Consider the following 27,451-nt stretch of genomic DNA (forward strand, 5'->3'; position numbering starts at 1 on the left):
TGCAGGAGTATAGTGTCAAAATCGCCCCTTCTAGGGGGCAGATTAAGCACATAGATCCCTTTAACTGTAAGGCCTGCTGGATTGCTATCGTGGAATTTGGCAAAGTGTACTGGGATAGGTCTATCATCATCCTTATTCTTTGTTTTATTCCTGATGCCACTGATGTGTTCACTGATCCTAATTCGGAGTTGACGTTTGGTTTTTCCTATGTAGTTTTTATTGCAAGGACACGTGAGCATATATATGACACGTGTCGTTGAACAATTAATAAATTGTTTGATTCGATAGTCATTGCCACCCCTTGGATCAGCGAACACATCAGTGTGATGTACATATTTGCATATGTTACAGTGTCCGCATGCATGCATGCCTGGAGGGGGTTTTCTCTCAGTAAGCCAGTTTTTGTTGATCGTTCTAGTATACTCTGAATGAACCAGAGCGTCTCCCAAATTACGTGCCCTTTTGGCCGTAAGCAGTGGTCTAGGGCTAATTATGTTAGTAATGAGGGGTGCCGATTTAAGGATATGCCAGTGTCTGTTTAGGATCTCCTGGACTTTGGTCCATTGCGAGCCAAACCTGGTGATGATTCTGGGAAAGTCACAATGTGATTGGTCCGTTTCTTGGGGGTTCTTCTGTGTGGTTAGGAGGTCCTCACGTTTGGTTTTAAATGCATTATTTTTAGCTTTTTTAAGAGAATTATGTGAGTACCCTCTTTTCCTAAATCTTTTATACATCTCATGTGCTTCAGTTAGGAATTGATCCTCCTCCGAGCAGTTTCGCCTGATCCTTAAAAATTGTCCCGTGGGTATTCCCCTGATTAGCGACTTTGGATGATGACTCTGTGCCAGGAGGAGGGTATTAGCTGCTGTTTCCTTTCTGAAGGTACTTGTTGCTATCTTGCTTCCACATCTGGTGATTTGTAAATCAAGGAATGAGAGGGCGTCAGCAGAATAGGAATAGGTTAAATGAATATTCCTTTCATTGTTATTTAATTGGGACAAAAATTCCAAAAGTTGTTATACTGTGCCCTCCCATACCATGAGTACGTCGTCGATGTACCTTAACCACAGCGCGCAGTGGTCAAGGTACATCGAGGACTTGTACACGACCTCCTCCTCCCAAAGTCCTAGATGGAGACAGGCATAAGAAGGGGCCCAAGGGGCACCCATACTGGTGCCTCTAATTTGTTGGTAAAACCTCCCAAGAAACTGAAAGAAATTATTGCCCAACATGAACTCCAATAGTTCTATAATGAATTCATTGTGGGCTCCAAGTAATGGATGATGGGTGGCTAATTTTTCACTTTTTGTACTACTAATTGGTTTATTTTTTGGTAATTAATAAAGCTGGTTTTGTATTCACATTAGTGTTCTCTGTTGACCTACTTTAGAGAAATTCTCTGTTTCTCCTGTTTTTCCAATATGTATAAAAGGGCAACTTGAACTGCATCCAGGCTTTTGTCTGTATGATAGGTCTATACTTACCCGCTGAAATTAGCCACCACCGTTAATACTTACTGGTTGATCCGGGCAAAACTTCTGTTTTTTGTCTGCTATTTTGGGGAGTTCTTTTGCCCTTTCCTTGCCCTGGGGATCCCACCATCATTGTACTAATATCAGTGATCTAGCAGAGTGACAGACGATTATATCACACAAACCGTACACATAATTACATATATGGCTTATATGATTGATCGAGATTTAGATGATGAGATTTATACAGCCTTCTCTATTGATGGAAAGAGTGATGACATAGAGGGAGAATCAACACGCAAACTTTTCAAAAACCATAAGAAGCTTATGATTAAATTTTTGAAGGATATTGCCTCTTTAAAATCGCATATCTCTCATAATATCATCCCTAGAGGATTGAGGGAGAGAATAATTCCTGCCGAACACCTCCACACCCCGAGATTCTTGGAAGTGTGGAAAGAGGAATGTCTGAATAGAGGCCTAGCATTAATGAAAATCATTATGTCTGAAGAAGAAATACAACTTCAGGAGATCAGAGGAGAATTAGAGATTAGTGCAAAGGCCCTTGAATCCCATAAAGATGAACCTGACTTTGTAAAAAATAATGAGTTCATCAAGAAAGAAATAGAAAGAATACAAAAAAATCTCAAACATACCAAACAAGAAAAATTTAGACAAAATATCACTGATTGGGAGGCGGGAGATATTTTTAACCCCACTTTGCCAAATAGAAGTAGATCTTCCTCAAGAAATTCCAGACGTCCACAACGTACTAGTAGGAATAGAACTGGTTCCTCCTCAGACAGTGACCCAGACAAAGAAATTTCTAAAAAATCTGTCACTTTTTTAGAGGAACTTCAGGGCAACATAGTAGTGGACTGCCCAAAACAATCAGTGGAAAAGAGTCATCCCAGGGGAGTAGGAAGAGGAAACACAGAAGGAAGAGGCGGGGACCGAAACACAGCTCAGAACCGGTGCAGTGGGAGACTAAGGAGTCAGAAAAGACATTAAATAATACTCTTAACTCAGCCTCTATGGACATGAGTATAATTAATTTATCTGTCTTCCAATTGGATTCCAACCACATTGCACTTCTCCAAAAGGGATTATCCTTTTCCCCCACTGCGCCCATGAATGAATTTGAAGTGTTTAAGGATATCAGTCTATTCCTTAGAAAAGTCCTCTTCAAACTCTGGCACCAAAAAGATCCCGATAACACATCTACCCCAGAATCCAATCTAGACAAAGAGGAAAGAGAGGCCATTAATAATCTAATATCTCTTTTGGAGGAAAACGCTAATAGCGATTCGGAAACTGAAACTAGTCACCCAATTAGAAGGAAATCTAGTTTGAGAATCAAGTCCACTAAAATGCCAACTTTATCCAAGCATAAATGGCTTCAACTATTCCTTGATCAAGTCAAACATGATCTTGAAAAGATTAATTGGGAATGCTTGGGATCTAACAACTTAAATGGCCCTGAACGAAAAGCACTACGGGAATTACAGGAAGCCCCCAATTTGGTGATTAAAAGAAGTGACAAGGGCGGTAATGTGGTCCTACTCAGCGAAAAAATCTATGAGGATGAAGTACTTAGACTGCTGAGTGACAGCTCGACCTGTAAAAAACAGACTGGGACCCCCTTCCCTGCCCTTGTTGACACTTTGAACACTAAATTAAAACTAGCTATGGAAACAGGCCTACTCACTAAAAAGGAATATTTATACCTTAAAGTAGAAAACATAACAATCCCCACATTCTATATAATTCCCAAATTGCATAAATCTTTAACCAACCCCCCAGGGAGACCTATTGTCTCAGCCATCAAGGGTCCCCTTGAAAGAGTGGGTAGATTTGTGGACTCGATGATCAAAGACATGGTAACTGAACTACTTTCTTTTGTCCGTGACAGTAGAGATATACTTCTAAAATTATCCAACTTCACCCTGTCTCCTAATGCCCTACTGGTGGGGATAGATGTGGAAAGTCTATACACATCGATTCCCCACCAGTGGGGTATCCAAGCCACCAAAACCTTTTTAGACACCCATCATCCATTACTTGGAGCCCACAATGAATTCATTATAGAACTATTGGAGTTCATGTTGGGCAATAATTTCTTTCAGTTTCTTGGGAGGTTTTACCAACAAATTAGAGGCACCAGTATGGGTGCCCCTTGGGCCCCTTCTTATGCCTGTCTCCATCTAGGACTTTGGGAGGAGGAGGTCGTGTACAAGTCCTCGATGTACCTTGACCACTGCGCGCTGTGGTTAAGGTACATCGACGACGTACTCATGGTATGGGAGGGCACAGTAGAACAACTTTTGGAATTTTTGTCCCAATTAAATAACAATGAAAGGAATATTCATTTAACCTATTCCTATTCTGCTGACGCCCTCTCATTCCTTGATTTACAAATCACCAGATGTGGAAGCAAGATAGCAACAAGTACCTTCAGAAAGGAAACAGCAGCTAATACCCTCCTCCTGGCACAGAGTCATCATCCAAAGTCGCTAATCAGGGGAATACCCACGGGACAATTTTTAAGGATCAGGCGAAACTGCTCGGAGGAGGATCAATTCCTAACTGAAGCACATGAGATGTATAAAAGATTTAGGAGAAGAGGGTACTCACATAATTCTCTTAAAAAAGCTAAAAATAATGCATTTAAAACCAAACGTGAGGACCTCCTAACCACACAGAAGAACCCCCAAGAAACGGACCAATCACATTGTGACTTTCCCAGAATCATCACCAGGTTTGGCTCGCAATGGACCAAAGTCCAGGAGATCCTAAACAGACACTGGCATATCCTTAAATCGGCACCCCTCATTACTAACATAATTAGCCCTAGACCACTGCTTACGGCCAAAAGGGCACGTAATTTGGGAGACGCTCTGGTTCATTCAGAGTATACTAGAACGATCAACAAAAACTGGCTTACTGAGAGAAAACCCCCTCCAGGCATGCATGCATGCGGACACTGTAACATATGCAAATATGTACATCACACTGATGTGTTCGCTGATCCAAGGGGTGGCAATGACTATCAAATCAAACAATTTATTAATTGTTCAACGACACGTGTCATATACATGCTCACGTGTCCTTGCAATAAAAACTACATAGGAAAAACCAAACGTCAACTCCGAATTAGGATCAGTGAACACATCAGTGGCATCAGGAATAAAACAAAGAATAAGGATGATGATAGACCTATCCCAGTACACTTTGCCAAATTCCACGATAGCAATCCAGCAGGCCTTACAGTTAAAGGGATCTATGTGCTTAATCTGCCCCCTAGAAGGGGTGATTTTGACACTATACTCCTGCAAAAGGAGAAAATGTGGACGTACTATTTAGATTCTTTAACCCCTAAGGGGTTAAACACCGAATGTAGTTTACAATCCTTTCTAGAAACATAACCAATTTTTCTTAAATTTGGGGATAAAATCCCTATTATAAACACTACCTTTAATAATTCACTCTTTCCATGGCTGGTTTCTAAAATTATTAAAGTACCCTTTTCCCTTATTGTTTTCCTACATTCTCTCCGTTTTTATCTCGTAAATAGTTAATATCACTATTCTAATTATGTAATTAGCGTGTATGCTTTGCTTGCTGAATGACTTACACTGAGGGGCTATGGTCGACATCTAGTGGATACAAGCAGTATCTGCACTCTCTACTATCTATTTAAGCTCACCACACTTGACCCCTCCTAGCTCTGAGGAAACCAGCGTCCATTGGCTGGTGAAACGTGTCAGCGGTGTGACGTCAGCACGTCCTTGGGAGCCGCGCGCAATTTGATCTGACTTATCCTCACACGGACCCAACAGCTGATCCAACAGCTGATGTCAGCTTTCCCCTGCAGCCACGCATCATACAGCAGCAACGGCGCTTCAGCGGCTCCACAGTGAGGGACAGTGAGGGACGACTCCTTACCAACCTACACTCCTAGTGAGCCATATAGAAGCATCTGTCCACAGAGAGACTTCAACACCAAGGACCATTACAGTCTGACGACGGATACAGTGCGGTTAGTGAGATCCTTCCACTTTACTCAGCACTTCAAAAAAACGTATGTCAGTTTTTCTCTATGTCTCCTTAAATGTTGTCTCCATGGACATTTATCTTGCTGCCTATGTAGATGACTCTACAATTTTCCTTGCTGCAACCTGGAAAGCGCTTGTAATCTACTTATCAGCTGTGGTTTAAACAATCACTGAGTGCAATGATCCCTTGAGAGATCGCTCCATCTATGGTCCATACTTTTATGATCTATCGGTTTGTCAGATCACCCACCCATTTACATCACCTCCAAATTAATGGTATAGGACTGTTCCTGCCCAACTGGATACTCTGTATTGGGAATACTCTCCATCAAATCGCCAATCCTACTGTGCAGGACTATCCTCATTTCATTATACCCCATTACCCAGTGTGCATGATGTGTATGAGTGGGTGTGTAGCCGCGGCTCCCATTTGTTTTTAATATCCCCTGTGACAACGTTGTCCAATTTTTAATTGGTTTGTGATAACCGTCTGTCCATATTGCTAATTTTTCACTTTTTGTACTACTAATTGGTTTATTTTTTGGTAATTAATAAAGCTGGTTTTGTATTCACATTAGTGTTCTCTGTTGACCTACTTTAGAGAAATTCTCTGTTTCTCCTGTTTTTCCAATATGTATAAAAGGGCAACTTGAACTGCATCCAGGCTTTTGTCTGTATGATAGGTCTATACTTAGCCGCTGAAATTAGCCACCACCGTTAATACTTACTGGTTGATCCGGGCAAAACTTCTGTTTTTTGTCCTTTTCTAGCCAGATTGAGGGCCCAAGGTATAATGATTATGGTTTACCTAGTCAATCTGTTCTTGTTAGACCAGTCGGTAGCCCGCTTAGAACCAAAAGTATGGTCACCACATTCGATTACCTGGAATATCTAGGTCGGATTCTCAACCTAGGAGGAATCTTCTTTAAAACGTGAAGAAAATACTTGGGTCTGATCATAGGTACACCCAGAAAAGGGTATTTGTACCCCAGGCTAAGATCAGCGCCATAAAGGTCTGATCTAGGTAGTCGAAGCAAGATGTTTTTCTCCTATTCAACTTTGCGTGAGGTTGTCAGGAAAGATGGTGGCTTCATTTAAGGCTGTTCTTTATGCTCAGTCTCATTCTAGACTGCTGCAAAGCAGTATCCTATCAGATTGAAACAGAGAATTCAAGCTCTATATTCCCAATGTATCTGACTCCAAAGCCTACGACCACATCACCCTGATAGCACTCGATTTCGTCTGATCTTGGAGGCTAAGCAGAGTCGGGCCTGGTTAGTACCCGGATGAAAGACCACTTGGAAATACCAGAGCCTCAGTTTATGGTTAACATCCTAAAATCTGCGAAGGGGAAAATCCTTCTTTCAGTTACCTGGGAAATAGTATCAACATATGCCAACCTTTTTTTGTTTAGGTTGGGGGACAGTCCTGAAAGAGGCAGCTATCCAGGAGAAGTGGCCTAGATCAGAAATGGCCTTGACCATTAACATTTTAAAAATTCAGGCAGAACACTTGGTTCTGAGGCCTGAACGTTCAGTTTAATTGTCCTGCTAGGAGTCAATCCGTTTATGCCACAGCAATGGCCTATATTACTCACCAAGGCGGCACAAGAAGTTGTGCGGCCCAGAGAAAGGTGAATCTTATCCTATTTTGGGAAGAAAACAATGTACTTTGCCTATCGGCAGTTTTCATTTTAGGAATAGAAAATTGGCAAGCGGACTACTTGAGTCGCCAGCAGTTTTTCCTGGGAGAATGGTTCCTTCACCCCGATAACTTCCTGTCAGTATGTCAAGGATGGGGAATCCCAGACATAGATCTGTTTGCGTCCAGGATCAACAAATAAGATTGACAACTTTGTGTCAAGAACAAAGGATCCGCTAGCATGCGGAACGGATGCCTTGCTATTCCCATGGAATCGGTTCTCACTGATTTGTGCATTCCCTCCTATTCTGCCTGCATCCACAACTTCTTCACAGGATCAAGCAGGAAGGGAAGTCATTGATTCTTGTAACCCCCAGCGGGGTCCAGGAAATTTTGGTATGCAGAGATCGATCGTAGAGATGGCAGTAGGGAACCCATGGACCCTACCTTCGCGGCCAGACCTTCTCTCGCAGGGTCTGAAGTTCCATCCTACTTTACAAACGATAAATTTAATGGTTTGGCTATTGAGGCCCACACTCTGAAGAAGCGTGGGCTGTCAGGTTTGGTCATTTTCTACCTTGGTTTGTGCAGAGCCAGCCTCCATGGTTATATATTATGGAGTCTGGGAAACATATGTCTCCTGGTGTGAAACCAGGAGCTGCACCCCAGGAAATAAGTCTAGGTAGAGTCCTTGATTTTTTTCTGCACATGGGGGAAGAAATAAAGCTGGCCTTGGGTGCTTTGTAAGGACAGGTCTTGGCCTTATCGATATTATTTCAATGACCACTTGCTTCGCATTCTTTGGTCCATTACTTTATTCAGGGGGTAAATCTTGGGACTTGAATTTAGTTTTGTCGGCATTACAAAACAGCCTTTTTTGGGCAGATACGACATATTCCATTGGTCCTTTTTTGACAAGGAAACTATTTTTTCTGGTAACCATATCTGTTGCAAGAAGGGTATCAGTATTGGCTGCTCTTTTTGTTAAGGAGCCATATTTTTGTTCATAACGATGAGGTAGTATTGCGTAGTATCAGGTTTTTATCTAAACCAGAATATTGTTCTACCGTCCTTTTTCCAGAACCCTGTTCTTTGGAAGAAAAATCACTACATTTTTTTTGATGTGGTGAGAGCAGTCAATATCTACTTAAAGGCGATTGTTCAAATTCGTAAACGGATGTTTTTATTTGTGTTGCCTGAAAGTCCTAAAGGAGGACAGGCAGCATCGAAATCTACTATTCTAAATAAATTCGACAAGTAATCATTCAAGCTCATGGTTAAAGAGGTGGATTCCACCCTCTCAAATCAAAACGCACTCCTTTTAGGTCTGTTAGTGCTTCCTGGGCAGTGCATCACCAAGCCTCCATGGCTCAAATCTGTAAGGCCGCAACTTGGTCTTCAGTCTATACATTTAGTAGATTCTATCAAATAGATGTAAAAGGTTATGAGGATATCGCCTTTGGGTGCAGGATACTGCAGGGTGCAGTATTAGTCCTCTAGTCTCTTATTGCCTACTTTTTGTTGTGTCTCCCTCCCTTCAGTTGGCATTGCTATGGGGCATCCCACATAGTAACTACTATGGCTCTGTGTCCCGTGATGTACGATAAGAAAATAGGATTTTTAAAACGGCATACCTGTAAAATCCTTTTCTTCTCGGGACACAGAGGTCCCTCCCTTCTTTGGTATACATGTGCATTGCTTTGCTACAAAACTGAGGTACTCCCAGTAGTGGGAGGGGTTATATAGGCAGTGCACTTTTTATCTTAGAGCGTGTCCATCACCTGAAGGTGGCCTATAACCCACATAGTAACTACTATATATATATATATCTCCTGAGACCATTCCTCTGAACAGCACCATCAGAGTTTGACTGAGTCAGATAAGCATTCATGACCTAGTGGGTAATCCTTCCCACACTGATTACGGGAACCTAGTTTTAGCAACAGGGAAAAGCAATCAACCCACCAGTCTTGGAGAAAAACTACAGAACCCAGAAAGGGTAAGTAACAGCTCAGGCTGGTTACAGTCCTGCCTTAGCACACACTAAATTTAGATTGAGACACAAACTGCATAAGGCATGGTCCCTGTACATGTATATTTTTTAAACAATTTCCACAATGGGAGGCTACCTCTGTTGCTCAACATAATTTTCTGCACAGCAGTTAAACCTTGCAGGGGCTCTTACCATTTTCCATCGAAAGATGAAAGAAACAACTAAAGTTTCAGCTGGTGTTCCCCTTTAATCCTTGCATGGTTTGATTATCACAACTGCATGCTTTACTGGGCTATGTATGGCATCTTCAAAAACCTGCCAACCAGAAAACAGTTATTTAAATTGGTAAAAAAAAAAAAAAAAAAGTACACAAAATTGGCAAAATATATTTCATTTTACGGAGAATAATCTGGATTGTTGTTTCCTATTTCAATCTCTAACATACTAAACCTAAATTATTTGATTTATTGTTCATATACTTCTGATTCTCTTACAGTTGACCTGCCAAGTTGTTCTATTTAATCAATGTTATATGAAAGCATTGTGGGGGCACAGATTTGTAGAACACTGAATGATATATATTCCCCATTAGTGTCCCTATCTCTGGCAATTCCCTGCACGCAGCCATGACCTCGACCCAAGGCTCTCTGTTCCTTCTTTGGCTTTGAAGCTCTCATTCTAATCTCTGATGGGAGCACAGAGTGGTGCTGTGTGCTCGGTTCAAGGGCTACGCTGCATGACAATTTGATATTTTTACTCTAAAGACCATCTGATGTTTCTGCATGTCCTAGATTCATCCCTAAATGTCTTCATGCAATACTAGACTTCTTTTATATGGGTTTGTGTGCCTCTGTATTTTATCCATCCTGAGTCGTCCTTAGTGTTTTGTTTTGTTTTTTTTTGTTTTATTTTGTTTTTTTAATATATATCTTGGATGTCATTCTGCAATAATTCTCAACTATGTTCCTGTGCACCTGGGCGTTTTAGGTTACAACTAAGCGGGGATTTCCCCATACTTAAAGTGTATTTCCACTTTTGCAGTCAGCTTTCGAGAAACTGCAACTATGCTTTGTTACCATTCATATGCACACATAAAAAGCATTTAAAAATCTATTTAACTTTCTAGTTGTTTATGAATGGGACTCTTGAGGAGGCTAGAAATTGTTCACAATAGCTTACAATATGTTATTCGATGGCAGATGTAGGGACAGACATTTTTTTTAGGAACAGCAACATACAATACCACACAAGTCTTGAGATGCTTAAAGCGGTTCTAAAGGCTCAAGACTTTTTACTTTACTTCTACTTTACTTTAATTCTATGCATTAAGGTAAAAAACCTTCTGGTTGCAGCCCCACCCCCATAATACTCACCTGAGCCCCATCTTGATCCAGCGATGTGCATCAGAGCATGAGGGTCTCTCTCTCTCCTCATTGGCTCAAATAGCAGCAGAGAGAGTGGGGACAGGGCAGAGCTGAGCTCCATGTGTGCATGGACACACAGAGTGCAGCTATGGAGCGAGGCTGCTCGAGTGCCCCGATAGCAAGGGGCTTACTATTAGGAGCACTTGGCAGAGAGAAGGAGCCAGGACTGTCAGCAGGGACCCAAAAAAAAGGGGATCAGGGCTGCTGTGTTCAAAACTATTGCGCAGAGCAGGTAAGCATTACACATTTGTTTTTGTTTTTTTAAGGAAATTCCATTAAAAACACTTCAACCCTTTATTAGGCAGACTGTGTGATCATCTTGTTTACAACTGATAGTGAGATCTGCCAGTATAGGCAAGGTTAATTATGGTAACTCTAACTCCCCAGCCCACCCATTTACATTACATAGAAGGGTAATGACACAAGGATAATCATTAAATACAACAATCTAATAAAGCATATATAGCACACACTATAATAAATACCATTTTGTCTATTTACAATTTTGTCTATTTTATTGACATCTGTAACTTGCTCTCCACCACCCAGTACGATCTGGGGGAGGAGCAAGTGAGAATCCTCTGATGAAGGTGTCTGAGGTGACTGGCTAGAGGGACAGTAGAAGCTCCATCAGTCATCCCCACTAGAGCCACCTGTAAGCAGATACAAAGATCACATGGTGAGGAGAGGAGGAGGGAGGACATGCCATTCAATTTGATGGAGCTGCCCCTTTGGTGACGAAGGAGGCAGAGGCCTCCAGTGTAAAAAATAGGAAGCAAACTGCTTCCTCTCTGTAAACTTGTGAAGCATGCGTACTAATGCCCCATACACACGGTCGGACATTTATCGGCCATTCCGACAACAAAATCCATGGATTTTTTCCGACGGATGTTGGCTCAAACTTGTCTTGCATACACACGGTCACACGAAGTTGTCGGAAAATTTGATCGTTCTGAACGCGGTGGCGTAAAACACATACGTCGGGACTATAAACGGGGCAGTAGCCAATCGCTTTCTTCTCTTAATTTATTCTGAGCATGCGTGGCACTCTGTGCGTCGGATTTGTGTACACACGATTGGAATTTCCGACAACGGATTTTGAAAATTTTATAGCAAGCTCTCAAACTTTGTGTGTCGGAAATTCCGATGGAAAATGTGTGATGAAGCCTACACACGGTTGGAATTTCCGACAACACGGTCCTATCACACATTTTCCATTGGAAAATCCTATCGTGTGTACAGGGCATTAGAGTGGCAACAGAGCACCCACAGGAACTAGTGCAATTGCATTGCAGCTAACAATAAAGAAGCCAACATAAATAACAGGATCAACCAGGTATTTTCTAATGTGAGCACCTTGAATGACAGAAAGTTTCTATACTCAGATACAGAATGGACTTAGAAGAGATATACTCATGTTTGGCTTTAATCACACTTATGCCGCGTACACACGGCTGGACTTTACGGCATACTTGGTCCTTGGTCACGTACGTATCAGTCGGACTTTGGTTGATCGTGTGTAGGCAAGTCCGTTCATTCGGAAAGTCCGTCCAAAAGTCCGCCGGACAAAGTCTGCCGTAAAGTCCGGTCGTGTGTATGCGGCATTAGGCAAGTAAAAAGGAAGTACTAACTTAAGCAGCATCTTTTTAAAATTATGTTGTGTGAATGGGAACATGTACCAAATGCAGTGGAAGTGAAGTAGAAGTGGAAATACACTTTGAGAAAAATTCTCCTGTTGTGCCTCTGGGACAGGTAGAGATTGAAAATCTCCATAACAGGACACAAATAGCAAAAAAAAACCTTGAAGAGGTTACAACCATTCATCATTCATAGTCTAAAACTAAAAAATTGTCTAGCCATATACATTTAGGCACACTGAATGTGTTTTAATACAGCTGCAGCATTTCTTACTAATATATTAAAAGTTTTCTGGCTGCTTTTACTGTCCTTGATTGGCCATTGATCTTCGTCTACTTTTAATCAGATTTTATTCCTTGCTGGAAGCTTCACCAGTCTTTCACTATGTTCCTATGCAGGACAGCCACATAGGGGTTGATTTACTAAACCTGGAAAGTGCAAAATCTGGTGAAGCTGTGCATAGAAATCAATCAGCTCACAGTTTTTTTTTTTTTTTTTTTTGGTCGAAGCTTAAATGAACTAGCTGAAGTTAGAAGCTGATTGGCTTCCATGCATGGCTGCACCAAATTTTGCACTCTCCAGGTTTAGTAAAGAAATCCTGTAATTTCAGAAGGGTCAGATATCAGTAGTTACCTGGTGGGGCAATCTTTTGCACAGAACAGATATTTGAACTTTTACTGAATGGAACATTTTACAGGGGATGGATTCTACCTGGCAATTGGAGGAGCGGTAGCTCAGCACAACTGGAGTCATATCACCACTATCCTTCAAGATAAGAAATTTAACTGTAAACTTATTGACTGTTCAGAGGACCTGGGGATGATCAGCATACAAGGGCCTGCCAGGTAGGGAAACTAGAAGGCTCCTTATATACAATGAGTTGTACTAACTGAGTTATACATTATGCATTTAGGGTCCTATGCATTCAGAAACGAATGCCCGGAATGCAGATATTCTGGAGTCTAAAAGGTAGCACAAATTCCAACCTGATCAAATCTTCTTTGAATTAAAGAGGGTTGAGGGCCTGCTTGATTGGATAAAAATAAAATGGATTGTTGGCAGATTGTACAGAAATGTATAACTGCATTGTACATGGCTTCCAAACGTCCTTAAAATGTAGGGGGGATTCTCTTTTGAAACCAGATCACTGCCTCTTTCCTTTTAAAGCTGAATTAAACATAACAAAATACTCACCTCCTCATTGTAGCAATGCGGCAGTTAAATTCCTCGCTAGCCACTGTCATCTTCTCCCCAGTTATTTCTGGGTGCCAAGTGTGACGGACCGCCTGGCACCCAGCCTGGGTGCCCCACCAATATACAGCTTCCTCTACTGTGGAACCAGGAATCAGGTATTATAGCTGAGAATTGCACTCAAGAACTGGACGACACTAGCTTAGGTGCAACCTGGAACTGACTCTTTATTGTAAATTCGCACAGAATATATACCACACAAAATCAGGTAAGAGCTTGATGACATTACACTAAACAATGCAAACTGTAAACAGTAATATCCACACATCTAACAGTACATCTAATGAACAGTTACCATAAACATATACAGTAAGCTAATTAACTTAAACATATAAACATCCCACAATAGTTTGGTAACAAGGTAAAGTGGACACAATGCTAGTCACATATCTAAGATGTTTAGCAGACAGACAGAAACAATAGGTGACTCATTTAACAATGGGATTTTACATCTAGTAGGCACACGATGGGGAAACTATACTATGAGAGAAAGACACCTTAGTAAACAGAATATAGCAGGAGACCCCAGCATCAGGTTGTTTTGAGCGCATTATGTTATCTGTTCTGAGCCTGAGTGGGGGGGTTTGAAGCAATCAATGCTGGTTTGGGAATAGAGGCCCCAGATCTGTACCCAGGTCCTAGGTTCCCAGAGTCTTTGTGTTTTGGGGAGACATGGACCCGAATCCGAAGCAATGCCACTCCAAAGGTCCCCAAGGCACAGGCAAAGAATAGAGCCCCCTCAAAAGCCAGGGCCCATAATCAGTAGGAAAGAGGCTACCCTGCAGTCCCCTCCAAAAGCCCCTGTTCAGTCTGTCACACCAGGTTTTCGGCCTCTTGATTGATCGGTCCAGGAAATCATCATCTCGTGCACATTATCGGGAGTCCATAATTTCAGCACAGCTGGAGTGTGCCGGGAATGCACACTGAGCTGCGCATGCAATAGAAGACCGTGAGCAGGTAGGGAAGTGTTGCCTTAATACAATAGCTGGCAGTAGAGATTCCTCAATCGATGCTGTTGGTGTGGATGGGGGCTGTCTTTCAAAGAGCACACAGGCTGAAATTTCAAGACTTCCGTGCATACTCTCTATCTCTTCCAACACTGCTTTGAGCAGCATAGTGCATGCAGGTCTCATGCAGTCCTTGCCATACAGGCAGGTGTCACCACTTGTACATAACAATGAGCAAACCTGAGGAAAGCGGGCAGAGCCAAAAAAACACTGTACACTGCAGAACCACAGGAGACTAAACAAAGCAATGGACAGTAGATATGCCTAGGGCCATTTCACACCTGTCTATTTTGGTGTGCATATCACTGCAATGTACCATACTTGTGTTTGCGTGTTGCAGTGCTAATGTTTTTTAATGGTAACGTATGGCAACACACCTCTGATTCACATGCATTACAGTGCACCACAACCCACGGTAATGCACTACTGTATGTTGTGGTGAACTGCATCAGAGACAATAGTGCATTTATTTGAATGGGCATCCTAACACAAAACATGATGCACATTAAACACACCTGGGCAAACAAGACTGAATGGGTCATGAACTGTACACCGGGGGACCCAGCACACATTCAAACTAGCTTGTTTCAACTACTGAGTTTGTTTAATTAATTCACTGCCTGCCAAGGCACCTCTGATAAACTTTGATTTTCCCAACTGTGGGACATATATATCAATGCACAAAGAGAAGACAGGCTCACTTGGAGGCAGCCTTTATCCTCTTAAGGCTTCTTTAACAAGGGCAGCAGTGCTAACCGCCCTCTGTAAAATGACCAGAAGCAACTGTGAAGAGGTTTGCAGGTATTAGGGGCAAATTCTGCTGTCTCCCGAATTCTGATTTTTTTTGGGCCGTTTTTTAATTTTTTTACACCTGAAGTGGAATTTTGCATGGGAATACTGTACCACAACTGCAAGTCCCATTGACTTCTATCGGCAAGTTTGACAGGCAGTGACCCTTGTCAAACTCAACATTTTGAGTAAAAATTGCATGTGCACAAACCTCTCTGGCTGCAATGATAGGCTTTAGGTGGGTGGTCGGAACAACAAAATGGAGCTGGAACAGCAAAAACACCTGTTTTTTACCGCCCCTTTGCTGCCCATGTGAATGAAGCTTGAAAATACAGCAACACACCAGAGGCCCAGACATCACCAGGTAGCTAAAAACTTCCTGTGCACCAAATCCAAAAAGGCAATAATAGCAGACGCTCTGATCCATTTGAAACTAGCAAAAAACAGAAAAGAACTCATGGGCAGTGCAATATACAAAACAGTCCCCAGCACAATTTCAAGTTAGCCAGAAAAAGATCTAACTAATTCGTTTCAACTACTCAGGTTAAAAACAGAGGTTTTAAATGCATACATTTGAAAATAGATTTGGAGACCACACTGAATGGGTCTTGAGGCTTCGTGCACATTGGTTTATTGTGAATGCTGTTTCTCCTGACAGGAGAAAATTGGCGTTAAAAAACTCACCTAAGATGATTTTTTTCAAACCAGTTTAGGTGAGTTTAGCAGCATATTGTGTTTGGTAGTTTATTTATTTCAGTGGCCAGAATTTTAATTTATTCTGGCCAATGAAGTTAATTAATGCTGAAGTTCTAAACACGCCTATCGTTTATGTGCGTTCAGACGCGTTTATGCGCGATTGGCGTTTTTTATGCCCAAAGGCTCCTCTCCTGAACTCGATTTATGAGTTCAGGAGAAGAGCTTTGACTGCCTCTAAACTCTACTGCTCCTAAATGTGTGCATGGGCACATAGGCTTTTATTGAGCTGAGTTCTAGGGCTTTGGCAAAAAACGCTAAAAACTCCTAAATGTGAGTTTAGGAGCAGCAGTGTGCATGAGGCCTAAGTCACATCACAAGTCCTAGATTGCTCAACTGGTGATGGGCAATTTTCTCAATGTAGGCTACCCGTATAACTGACAGGACCTTTATATAATAATATTACCGAAAGTGCCTTTCCACCTTGACGGTTTACAGCATTCTATGGTAAATTGTCAGAATTCACCCGCCTTCCTTAAGGTCTTTCTGTACAACCTGCCATGTCTGTTTAAAATCAACAAGCCCTCTCTCTCTCTTGTCTGCCCCCCAGTCTGTATTCCTTTCAACTTGTATCAATCTTTAATGCGGGTGGCTTACATACTGCAGGCGCGTGTGTGTGCGCAAGCCGAGCGCCATGTGACAGGCCAAAAGCAGCGAGATATTGCATTAACTCCTAATAAAAGAAATCACTGCAATCCTTATTGCCACATGCAAAATTCCTGTACAGCTTGCATATCTAGTCAACTTCAGAGGGGTGTTAGAATAGTGTAAACACCAAAATTGCCACCCTTGAATTGGTTAAATTAAAATTTTAAATACATTTTTAGTTAGCAGTATTAACACTTTGACGTGTGTTTATAGCAATGTGGGACAAAATATCCGCGTTCAAAAGAGGCCAAAAGTCTGGCCTTAATTTGCAGGTACACCAATGAAAAAAATCAAAAAACATTAAAAGGGGTGAACGGAAAAAGTCCTAAAACTGTCAGCACATGCCAAAAGTGAAAAACTGCCCCATCAAAGTGACTGTAAGCACTGCTGAAATACAGATACTTAACAGTAGGGTTGTCCCGATACCGATACTAGTATCGGTATCGGCACCGATACCGAGCATTTGCCCGAGTACTTGTACTCGGGCAAATGCTCCCGATGCTTCCCCCGATACCTGGAAGACAGCTGTGATCGGCGCATGGGGGAGTTACAAGATTCTCCCCCAGCGGCTTTCAGCAGCTTTAGTGACATACAGCGGTGATCGCTCACAGCTGACTGTCACTGCATCCTCCTCCGTGCCCCCTCCTTTCCTCTGTGCCTCTCCGCTGTCCCCCTCCGTTCTGCTCTCCTTATCTGTCCCCTCCGTTCTGCTCTCCTTATCTGTCCCCTCCGTTCTGCTCTCCTTATCTGTCCCCTCCGTTCTGCTCTCCTTATCTGTCTCCCTCCGTTCTCCCCCTCCGTTCCTCAGTCCCCCTCCTCCTTCCTTTGTGTATGGATAGAGTCAGCTGACTCTGTCCATTCACAATAACTGAAACATTGTAATCTCCTGTGATTATGATGTGTCAGTTTATGAATGGAGAGAAGCCGCTGTCTTCTCTCCATTCATTCTCAGTGCAGCTGAGGCTGCAGAGAAAGGGACTGGGGAATCTCTATCCTCTGTCTCTTTCTCTGTCTCAAGGGGGAGATATCAGAGGTCTGTTAAGACCCCTGATATCTCACCAAAGCCCCCCAAAAGGGCTGATTAAAAAAAAACAAAAAAAAAAAAACAATAAAGAATAAAAAAAATATTATTGTAAAAAATAAAAGTTGTAAATAAAAAAAAAAAAAACACACACATACACCGTTCACCCCCCCCCCCCCCCCCCCCCAAAAAAGCAAGCACTGTTAAAAAAAAAAAACAAAAAAAACCCCAAAACACACTGTCACGTGACATTTAAAAAAAAAGTATCGGTAATCGGTATCGGCGAGTACTTGAAAGAAAGTATCGGTACTTGTACTCGGTCCTAAAAAAGTGGTATCGGGACAACCCTACTTAACAGGATAGTTGCTTTGTGTTACAAAAGTACAGCCTGCAGAATTACTGCAGAATTCAGTCATCCCCTCTGTGAACCAGTCTTAAACGCTTCCCGACCGCCTCACGCAGATATACTGCGGCAGAAGGGCACGTACAGGCAGATTAACGTACCTGTACGTTGCTCTTTAAGAGGCAGCTTGCGGGCACACGTGCGCACCCGCCGGGAGCTCTGTGGCCGTGATCGCGGGTCCCGTGGACTCGATGTCCGTGGGGACATCCGCGATCATCTCACAGTGAGGAAGAATGGGGAGATGGGGTGGCACTACTTTTAAGTCTTTCATAACAGTTGATTGAAGGGGTTTACATTATTTTGTCCACCACCTGATTACAAACTTGGTCACTATGTCTGTGCACTAAAACTGTAAAGAACCAAAAAGTCACGATATCATGGAGTTCTGTGCACTAAAAATGTAAAGAACTCAACCAACAATACAGACCTGATCACTGATGTGGAAATATGGGGCAATTTAGGAAACAGCGATCACAGGTCAATTGGCTTCAGTATAAATCACACATATAGGAAACATAAGGGGAATACAAAGACATTGAATTTCAAAAGAGCCAACTTCCCTAAACTATGAACCTTGTTAGAAGGCATGAATTGGGATTAAATCTTAGGAACAAAGAACAAGGAGGAGAGATGGGTTTGCTTTAAGAGCATATTAAAGAGGAGTTCCCATTTTAAAAACAAAATTAAAAGTCAGCAGCTACAAATACTGCAGCTGCTGACTTTTAATAATCAGACACTTACCTGTCCCACGGTCCAGCGATGTGGGGGATAGAAGTTCCGCTCGTCTCCCCCACTGTGCATACGCAAGCGGCGCCGCGCACCATGATTGGCCGCTCAGTCATCTGGGACTTGTAATGTGTCTTAGATGATTGACAAGAGGGAGGGGGCAGAGCTGAGCCCGTCCTGCGCCGAGGGTAAGTGATGTCACCAGCCCAGGCACTGAAGGAGGCAGACTATGAGGGACCCCATAGCAACAGCCATTTAGAGGTGAGTAAAAAAAAAAAATTTTTCCAAATGTTTTTTTTTAATTTTATTTTTTTAGGAACATTCATGCTTTTTTTTTTCCCGGTGGAACACCACTTTAAATAAGGGCATTAGCCAATGCATCCCATTGGGTAATAAATTTAAAAGGGCGAACAAAAGTCCTGGATGGCTTAACTCCAATGTAAAAATTGCATATAAAAGCAAAGGAGAAGGCCTTCAAAAATTACAAGGTTGAGGGATCATCAATCAGCATTCAGACTTTATAAAGAATGCAACAAGAAATGTAAGGGTGCAATTAGGGCGGCTAAGATAGAACATGAAAGACACACAGCGGAGGAGAGCAAAAAAAAATCCAGAGAAATTCTTTAACGTATGTAAACAGTAAAAAAGTGAGGACAGACCATATTGGCCCCATAAAAAAGGAGGAAGGACATCTGGTTACAAAGGATGGGGAGATGGTGAAGGTATTGAATTTATTCTTCTCCTCAGTCTTCACGAGGGAATCGGGGGCTTCAGTAACCAAAACTGCAGTGTTTATCCTTATGATACATCACAGGAAGCACCTCCATGGTTAACAGAGGATAGGAAACTTAACATTAATAAATCACCGCGACCAAATGGTTTGCATCCGAGGGTACTTGGGGAACTCAGTCAAGTAATTGCCAGACCATTGTTCCTAATTTTTACTGACAGTCTACTGACTGGAATGGTACTAGGTGATTGGAGAAAAGCCAATATTTAAAAAGGGCCCAAAATACATCCCTGGGAATTACAGACTAGTTAGCCTAACATCAATAGTATGCAAGCTCTTGGAGGGGATGATAAGGGACTATATACAAGATTTTAGTAACGAGAACGGTATCATTAGCAGTAATCAGCATGGATTCATGAAGATTCGTTCTTGCCAAACCAGTCTATTAACCTTCTATGAGGAGGTGAGTTGCCATCTAGATAAAGGAAGGCCCATAGACGTGGTGTATGTGGATTTGCAAAAGCATTTGACCCAGTTCCCCATAAATGTTTAAAAATAAGGTCTGTTGGCATGGACCATAAGGTGAGTACATGGATTGAAAACTGGCTACAAGGATGAGATCAGAGGGTGGTGATAAATGGTGAATACTCGGAATGGTCAGAGGTGGGTAGTGGGTTCCCCCAGGGTTCTGTGCTGGGACCAATCCTATTTATTTTATTCTTAAACGACCTGGAGGATGGGGTAAACAGTTCAATCTCTGTATTTGCGGACGATACTAAGCTAATCAGGGCAATAACTTCTCCGCAGGATGTGGAAACCTTGCAAAAAGATCTGAATTAATTAATGGGGTGGGCGACTACATGGCAAATGAGGTTTAATGTACAAAAATGTAAAATAATTCATTTAGGTGGCAAAAATTTGAATGCAATCTATACACTGGGGGGAGAATGGAAAAGGACCTGGGGGTCCTAGTAGATAGGCTCAGCAATGGCATGCAATGCCAAGCTGCTGCTAACAAAGCAAACAGAATATTGGCATGCATTAAAAAGGGGATCAACTCCAGAGATAAAACGATAATTCTCCCGCTCTAAAAGACTCAGGTCCGGCCGCACCTAGAGTATTCTGTTCAGTTCTGGGCACTAGTCCTCAGGAAAGATGTACTAGAAATGGATTGAGTACAAAGAAGGGCAACTAAGCTAATAAAGGGTCTGGAGGATATTAGTTATGAGGAAAGGTTGCGAGCACTGAACTTGACGCTTGAGAGGGGATATGATTTCAATTTATAAATACCGTACTAGTGACCCCACAATAGGGATAAAACTTTTTCGCAAAAGGGAGTTTAACAAGACACGTGGCCACTCATTAAAATAAGAAGAAAAGAGCTTTAACCTTAAACTACGTAGAGGGTTCTTTACTGTAAGAGCACCAAGGATGTGGAATTCCCTTCCACAGGTGAGGGTCTCAACAGGGAGCATTGATAGTTTCAAAAAACTATTAGATAAGCACCTGAATGACCGCAACATACAGGGATATACAATGTAATACTGGCATATAATCACACACATAGGTTGGACTTGTGTCTTTTTTTCAACCTCACCTACTATGTAACCCCAAAAGTCCGGATGTTATGGATTAACTCAATTTACCCTTTTACCTCCTTTCCTTGTGAAGAGAGAAAAGCTAATACACAAACCCAGGACTTGACAATCCAACCAACTATGTGCTTGTGTCTGTGCGTCTCTACTACCTGACTGCTCAGCTAACATGATTGTACACAAAGGTCCTGTCCCTATCCTTTGCTGATAATGTTTAATATGCTTTCTCTTTCCAGTCGCTCAATTCTGCAGGAAGTTCTGGATGAAGATTTGAGCAATGAAACTTTTTCATTCTCCACTCACAAAATTGTAGCCGCAGCCGGATTCAAGGTAGATGAGTTCACTGAAATGGTTTGCAATTGTTTAATCTGTGTCTGAAATGCGTGGTACAAAAATGTTTACCAGCAGGTGGAGCTTTACACTGCTTTCCAGATGTCATACTTTGCCTGCTAACGTCCTGTTGTTTTAAATAGCTCAACAGCTCAAGCTGACATACACACATACCAGTGAGGAAATCAGAGAACTGACTCTGCTCCTCTCTCTTCTTCTCCTTATGTCCTGTCGGAGATTGAGTATTTGAAAGGACATAAATGCTGCTGTGCTCTTTTTAGAATTTCACAGTGCTCTGGGAATCCTCTTTCATGTTTTCCCAGTTCATTCCTGTTCAGCTATAACATACCTAGGACCACTGTTCTAACAATCCAGAAAAAGTTAAATTGCCTACACATATGTCTGACAGAAACATGGGAATGCTGAAATAATTCTGAAAATAAACGTTTACATTGTGCAGAGGACTATGCATTTATTAAATAATGGGGTCATTAGTCACCATGACTATCCTGGCTGTTGCAGTTATCTTTCATACTGCATAGACTCCTACAACCCAAGGACTGGCAGCAAGTTTTTAGTTTCTTTAGGCGGGTTAACTTAGTGTTGGTTGCACTTTCAGTTCACTTTCCCTGCATTTCTATTCTTGGTGCGCAGGTGCTGTGATTGCGCAGTGACCCCCGGCCCTCTTGCAGCTGTGTTTTCTTAAAAGCCTCTACTTTTTCCCATAACCCAGATAGTCTGTGAATCCTCCCCGGCTATCTTCTCCTTGCCTGACTGATCTAATGCCATAATGGAGGAAAGAGCTTCTGGGCAGTCTAGCAAGCGGCCCCCCTGTGCAGTGGAGCTTCAGCCGCTACGCCTCTGACACAATCTGAAGGATTGAAAGACAACTTAGGGGCATCATCTTCAATCTACAGCGGCCCGGCACTTTCTCTCACACACCGTGAAAGATTGTGGCATTTTGTACTCCATTTAACATCGCTCGAAGATGATAGCAAATCTTTTTCTTAACTCCTTGCTTCCAGCTTTTCTGAAACTTCTGAGTGCCAGAGATGGTCTAAAAGGATTACTGATAAAAGTCTCTCTTCTGGATCGTTACAAAGTTACAAAAGTGCAACTTGTTCCCCCAGGAAACAATTGGAAAAAAAGGAGGTTTAAACATACATTTTACTAGCAAAGCATGCCTGTCCCTTGAACAGCTAATGCAGAATATTGTAGTTTTTTTTAATTGTACGTGTCATCAGTTGTGTGAATTATGTAATGTTTTATAACTCTTCTGCTGAAATAGACAGGGGAATTTAATAAAACATTAGTGCCACTTTTCTGGCCGTATGGCCCTTGAAAGGGTCCTGCGCTAAATTCAAAAAGCCCTGCTGCCAGTTTTGGTAGCTTTACCGAAACGTGAGGCAATTTCAACCAGTTTCTAATATTGCCACTATTAAAGAGATGCACTATTACTGCACCAAATTTTATATATGTTTACCTCCAGGTCAAAGACAACAAAATTGGAGGAAATTAAGACCCACTCTAAGTTGGCATACAGAGACAGGTAGGGTGCCTTTCTCTGTACGCTGTATGACAGAGTGGCATGTTTGCCACTGCTACCTCTTCTTATCTCCCCTTCAGTCACTGGTTGTTTAGGACACTGTCAGCTTCACACTTGACAAACTATTGGCAATCACTGGCGCTAACCATGTGCGCAGCCTGATGGGGAGAGAAGAGCTGAGAAACTAGTTCCCTATCAGGTCTAATCTCTCCTTGTGATTGATAGGCAGATAATGGGTGGATTCTTCAGCCAATGGCAGGCTGTCTGTTAGCCCTGGACCTGCCCACTGTTTGTTGTCAATCACCAAGGGGAGTGGACCTGATAGGGAACTAATGTCCCTGTATTCCCATCGGCTGCAGTGACGGGAGGGAGCTCAGCTGCATTATGGATGGACTGTCTGTATAGAACACTCCAGCCTCAGTGCACTGGGTACTTTCCCCAAATCCGTGTACCTGTTTTGAACAGATATATAAATCCATTGCCTGCACCAACATTTGTTGTGCGGACGCATTACAGAATTCTAAGGAATGTTGGAGACACTCTTTATGAATTCCCCTGAGTGTTTTTAGTAAAGCTTTAGAAACATAGAGAGTGCCAGTGAAAGACAGTACTTCTGAAACCGTACAGAATCACCAAGTTGTATTTAATGAGCCATGTGCTTTGGAACCAAATAGATTTCACTAGCATGAAGGATGTGCACAATGTTCAAATGTTTTTGTTTTTTTAAACGATTTTTATGGCCACATGCGAAAAATTATACTATAGAACATTCGGAAGATGGCATATTTCAAAATACAGGACAAATATACTTTGAACAGTACAAACAAAACACTTACAATACACAATTCAAAGTCATTTTACACAGTATGTGTACTCCATCAAAGCTGACCTTCCTAAAAGGTTATATTATGAACACTGCAACCCCATATAGAGTAACCAAAGCATCATTTTCATATATAGCATTTCGTATGATTATATATGTAAAGATAAAACAAAAAAAAGAAACTTCCACCCAACCCCAAAGCACATACCAGGGTAATATGAACAAAACAAACCTACTGGAGTGAACCCGACCCCACATCTAAATCCAGAGTTGCACTACCCCAAAGTCTCAGAACGCTTTCCAATAGATAATCTTATGAAATATTCAGAGCACCCCACCAACCACCTGATTCTATATCACTTAACACCTTAGTGTCCACCTCTACTATTTTTATGGGTTATCAGTCACTGTTTCAGAAGAATCCACCCACCTGTACCATATTTTTCTAAATTTTCTTCAGACACCCTCTAGCCTCATATGTCATCTCATAGAGTGTGATATCGGAAATTAACCATTTTTTTCCAGGCTGCCAGTTCAAGATTATCAGTACGTATCCAGTTTAACGCTATTCATTTTCTTACATAAAACAGAACAGGAGTCTCAAAAAAAGCTTAATAGCAGTATCCATAGTTTCATCTTCAAACACCACCCCTAAAAGGCAAACCAGAGGGCTACATATATTAGGAAAATCAAATGTGTCGGCTATAAATTCTGTAACTTTTGACCACAAAGGCTTAACTTTAGAACACTCCCAAATCATTTATGGCATGTGCCTGCATCTCGCTTAGAGCCCTTTCACACTTGCAGCGCAGCCGCATTAATGGTAAAGAGCCACTAATTTTAACTGCGCTTTACCGTCGTTTTAGCGGCAATTTTCCCATGCTGATTGGGTGCTTTTTACCCCTGCTAGTGGCCAAAGAAAGGGTTAAATGCACCCAAAAAGCACCTCTGCCGAAGCGCTTTGCAGGCTCTTCGGCAGCAATGCCAATTCATTTCAATGGGCAGGGGCGGTGGAGGAGCGATGTATACACCCCCTCCTAAACCGCTCCAAAGATGCTACTTGCAGGACTTTTTCTAACGTCCTGCAAGCGCACCGCTCCAGTGTGAAAGCACTCGTGCTTTCACACTGGGGCCGTAGGGGAGGCATTTTTCAGGCGCTTTACAGGCGCTATTTTAAGCTTTTTAGCGCCTGAAACACGCCTCCAATGTGAAAGGGGTCTTACCCATTCTAAAAAGATGCTGCGGTGTATAATACATTTGATGTAAGTAACGCATCTGTATCATTTTGTCCCTTGAAGAAATTACAGTGTCTACATAGGTTGCAAGTGCATCTACCCATAATTCCTCTGTTAAATCAGAAACTTTACTCAACCATTGGTCACGTGCCTTATAACACTGTCTACTATCTTCATAAGCCAGTGCCGAATAATAGTCCGATACCAGCTTAGTATGTTCCGGCTGCAGCAAAAGAGCTTCTATCTGGGTGGTGTTCAAATAATAATTTAACGTGTATCCAAGCCACAAAACGAAAACATTATTTTGCAGCTTATTAGGTTAGTCCTCTAATGTGGTGGCGGCATTAAAGCAGTATTAAACCCCAAACCAAAATGTGATATGTTTCAGCTTACCAATCATTAGATGTGGTCTTTGCGCGATAGTTTTCTTTTTTTCCCCTCTTTTTTCACCTGCCGATCCAGCCAGTAACAGACCTCCTGTATTAGGGTGCCTACAATCTGGATGAAGAAACAACAGAGACTAGGTTTACATCTGTTCATTTTATAGCGTGTTTTCAGAAGAGCAGAAATGTGAGACAATCATGGTTTCCTGTAAGTCCTGATTACATCCATGTAATGTCCTACAATGCGCTTTTGGAAAAGGTGCAGGGGCTTTTTCTAATGAAGGAAGGTGCATTTTTGGGGCCATATACTTCAATGGAAGAGAATGAAAAATGCATGAATAATACACATACTTGGGGTTTTGGTGCGTTTTTGTAGAGTATAGCGTTTAACAAACTCATCTCCTTCTCCTACAAAAAATACACATGAAGCATGAAAACTCATCAAAAACACGCTGCACAAACACATAAAAAATGCATAAAAAGCACACCCACAAGTGTGAACCTACCCTTAGAGAGCAGCGGTCAGTCTGAGGGTAGGGTAGTGTTAGATGTAATACCAGATTTAAATACACTAACACATTTAAACCAAACTCCAGCCAACACTTTTTTTACTTACAGCAAGTTTTTTTTCCTTTTGGGATAAAGGTTTGTAAGCGGGGGTAGAGTGTAGCATTTTCACAGATGGAATCACATGTACTGACTTTCTAAACCAGGCAACGTTTATTACCGGAGAGACGGTAGTAGAAAGAGTATTTACAGCAGTAAGGCACGTAGTTTCACTCCAAACATGGAGGCACATATACACAGCACAGTCACTTCTGATGTAAGCGGTAATTGTATTCGTCAGCACTATAGGCACTTTCCATTGACTAACACAGTATAAACCCAAGCATACGGTGCGTATCTGTAGAGGCTGATATTCACACACATTACCCGGTACTACGGTATTCCTTCAGCAGATGGATATAGGCATCTGATCCGCTTGTCCCTCCTTCACAGCGAGGACACCGAATTTATTATCCGCAATTGGGAGTCTTTCATCTGACCAGGATTGCTGATACATGACTCCGTAAGAACCCTGAGCTATCCCTCACAGGCCGGAACACTCCCTATCTTCTCCTAACTCTCCCTGACAAGAGAATTCTCCAACCCTGTCTATGCACACACGCGAAACTGAACTAAACGTGGCTGAGCTTTCTTATATAAAGTATCCACCCAAAAATGGCCAACCAAATCTCCTGAGATTTGCTTGTCCTATCAGGACACCAGGCTTCTCCAAAATGGTGCTGGAGACAATTATAGAGGCCAAACAGCTCTGAACATATGTACACATAAACAAATCAAATAGACTGGAAAGTCTCTTGTGAGGTCCATCCGGCTTCTCTGAAACCAGGTTATGCACAGGCCTCCGAGGGAAAGGTTGTTGCTTGACTCAATATGGACAAGGCTCCCACTTGGGCTCCAGCTTGCTGCCCCTCAGGTGTTTAGGATTCATCACCAAGACTCTGTCTCCCGGTGTAAGTGGCAACAATTGAACAATACTTTCCTTGGCTAAATCCTGGTGCTTTCCCAGTACTATCTGTTTGGCTTGATCCAGGCGGTGCCAGTGATCTTGGATCCATTCCTCTGGGGTCCTTGACGTAATAGGCTCTGGAGTTTCCAAGAGTAAATTCACCGGTAAACGGCCACAAAGCCCAAACATCAGAAAATGGGGAGTATAACAAGTGGCTCAATGCACAGTCTGATTGTAAGCCCAAACAACATCTCCTACATACTGCGGCCAACGTTCTCGATGCTCTTGCTCTAATGTGCGAATCAATCACAAATGTGCGATTAAAGCATTCACAGACCCCATTTCCCTGGGAGTGGTAAGGAGTAGTATGAGACTTCTGAATACCACTAAGACGGCACAGTTCAGAAAGCACCCTAGACTCAAAGTTCAGCCCTTGGTCGGACAGAATCCATTTGGGGCACCCATAGGGCTGGAC

The 27,451-nt window shown here is 42.2% G+C and overlaps 1 protein-coding gene across 3 annotated transcripts in view; it reads left to right on the top strand.

Annotated features, from left to right (window-relative positions):
* The window catches only part of SARDH (sarcosine dehydrogenase), a 217,418-nt gene that overhangs the window by 124,322 nt on the left and 65,645 nt on the right, over nucleotides 1-27,451 (top strand). For all 3 annotated transcript variants that reach the window (XM_073599664.1, XM_073599665.1, XM_073599666.1), the window contains exons 16-17: nucleotides 12,921-13,068; nucleotides 21,383-21,476. In XM_073599664.1, the coding sequence (XP_073455765.1) occupies nucleotides 12,921-13,068; nucleotides 21,383-21,476 (242 nt within the window). The remainder of the gene's footprint in view (nucleotides 1-12,920; nucleotides 13,069-21,382; nucleotides 21,477-27,451) is intronic.

This window comes from Aquarana catesbeiana, linkage group LG09, assembly GCF_042186555.1.
Source record: "Aquarana catesbeiana isolate 2022-GZ linkage group LG09, ASM4218655v1, whole genome shotgun sequence".
In the NCBI taxonomy this organism is placed as follows: domain Eukaryota; kingdom Metazoa; phylum Chordata; class Amphibia; order Anura; family Ranidae; genus Aquarana; species Aquarana catesbeiana.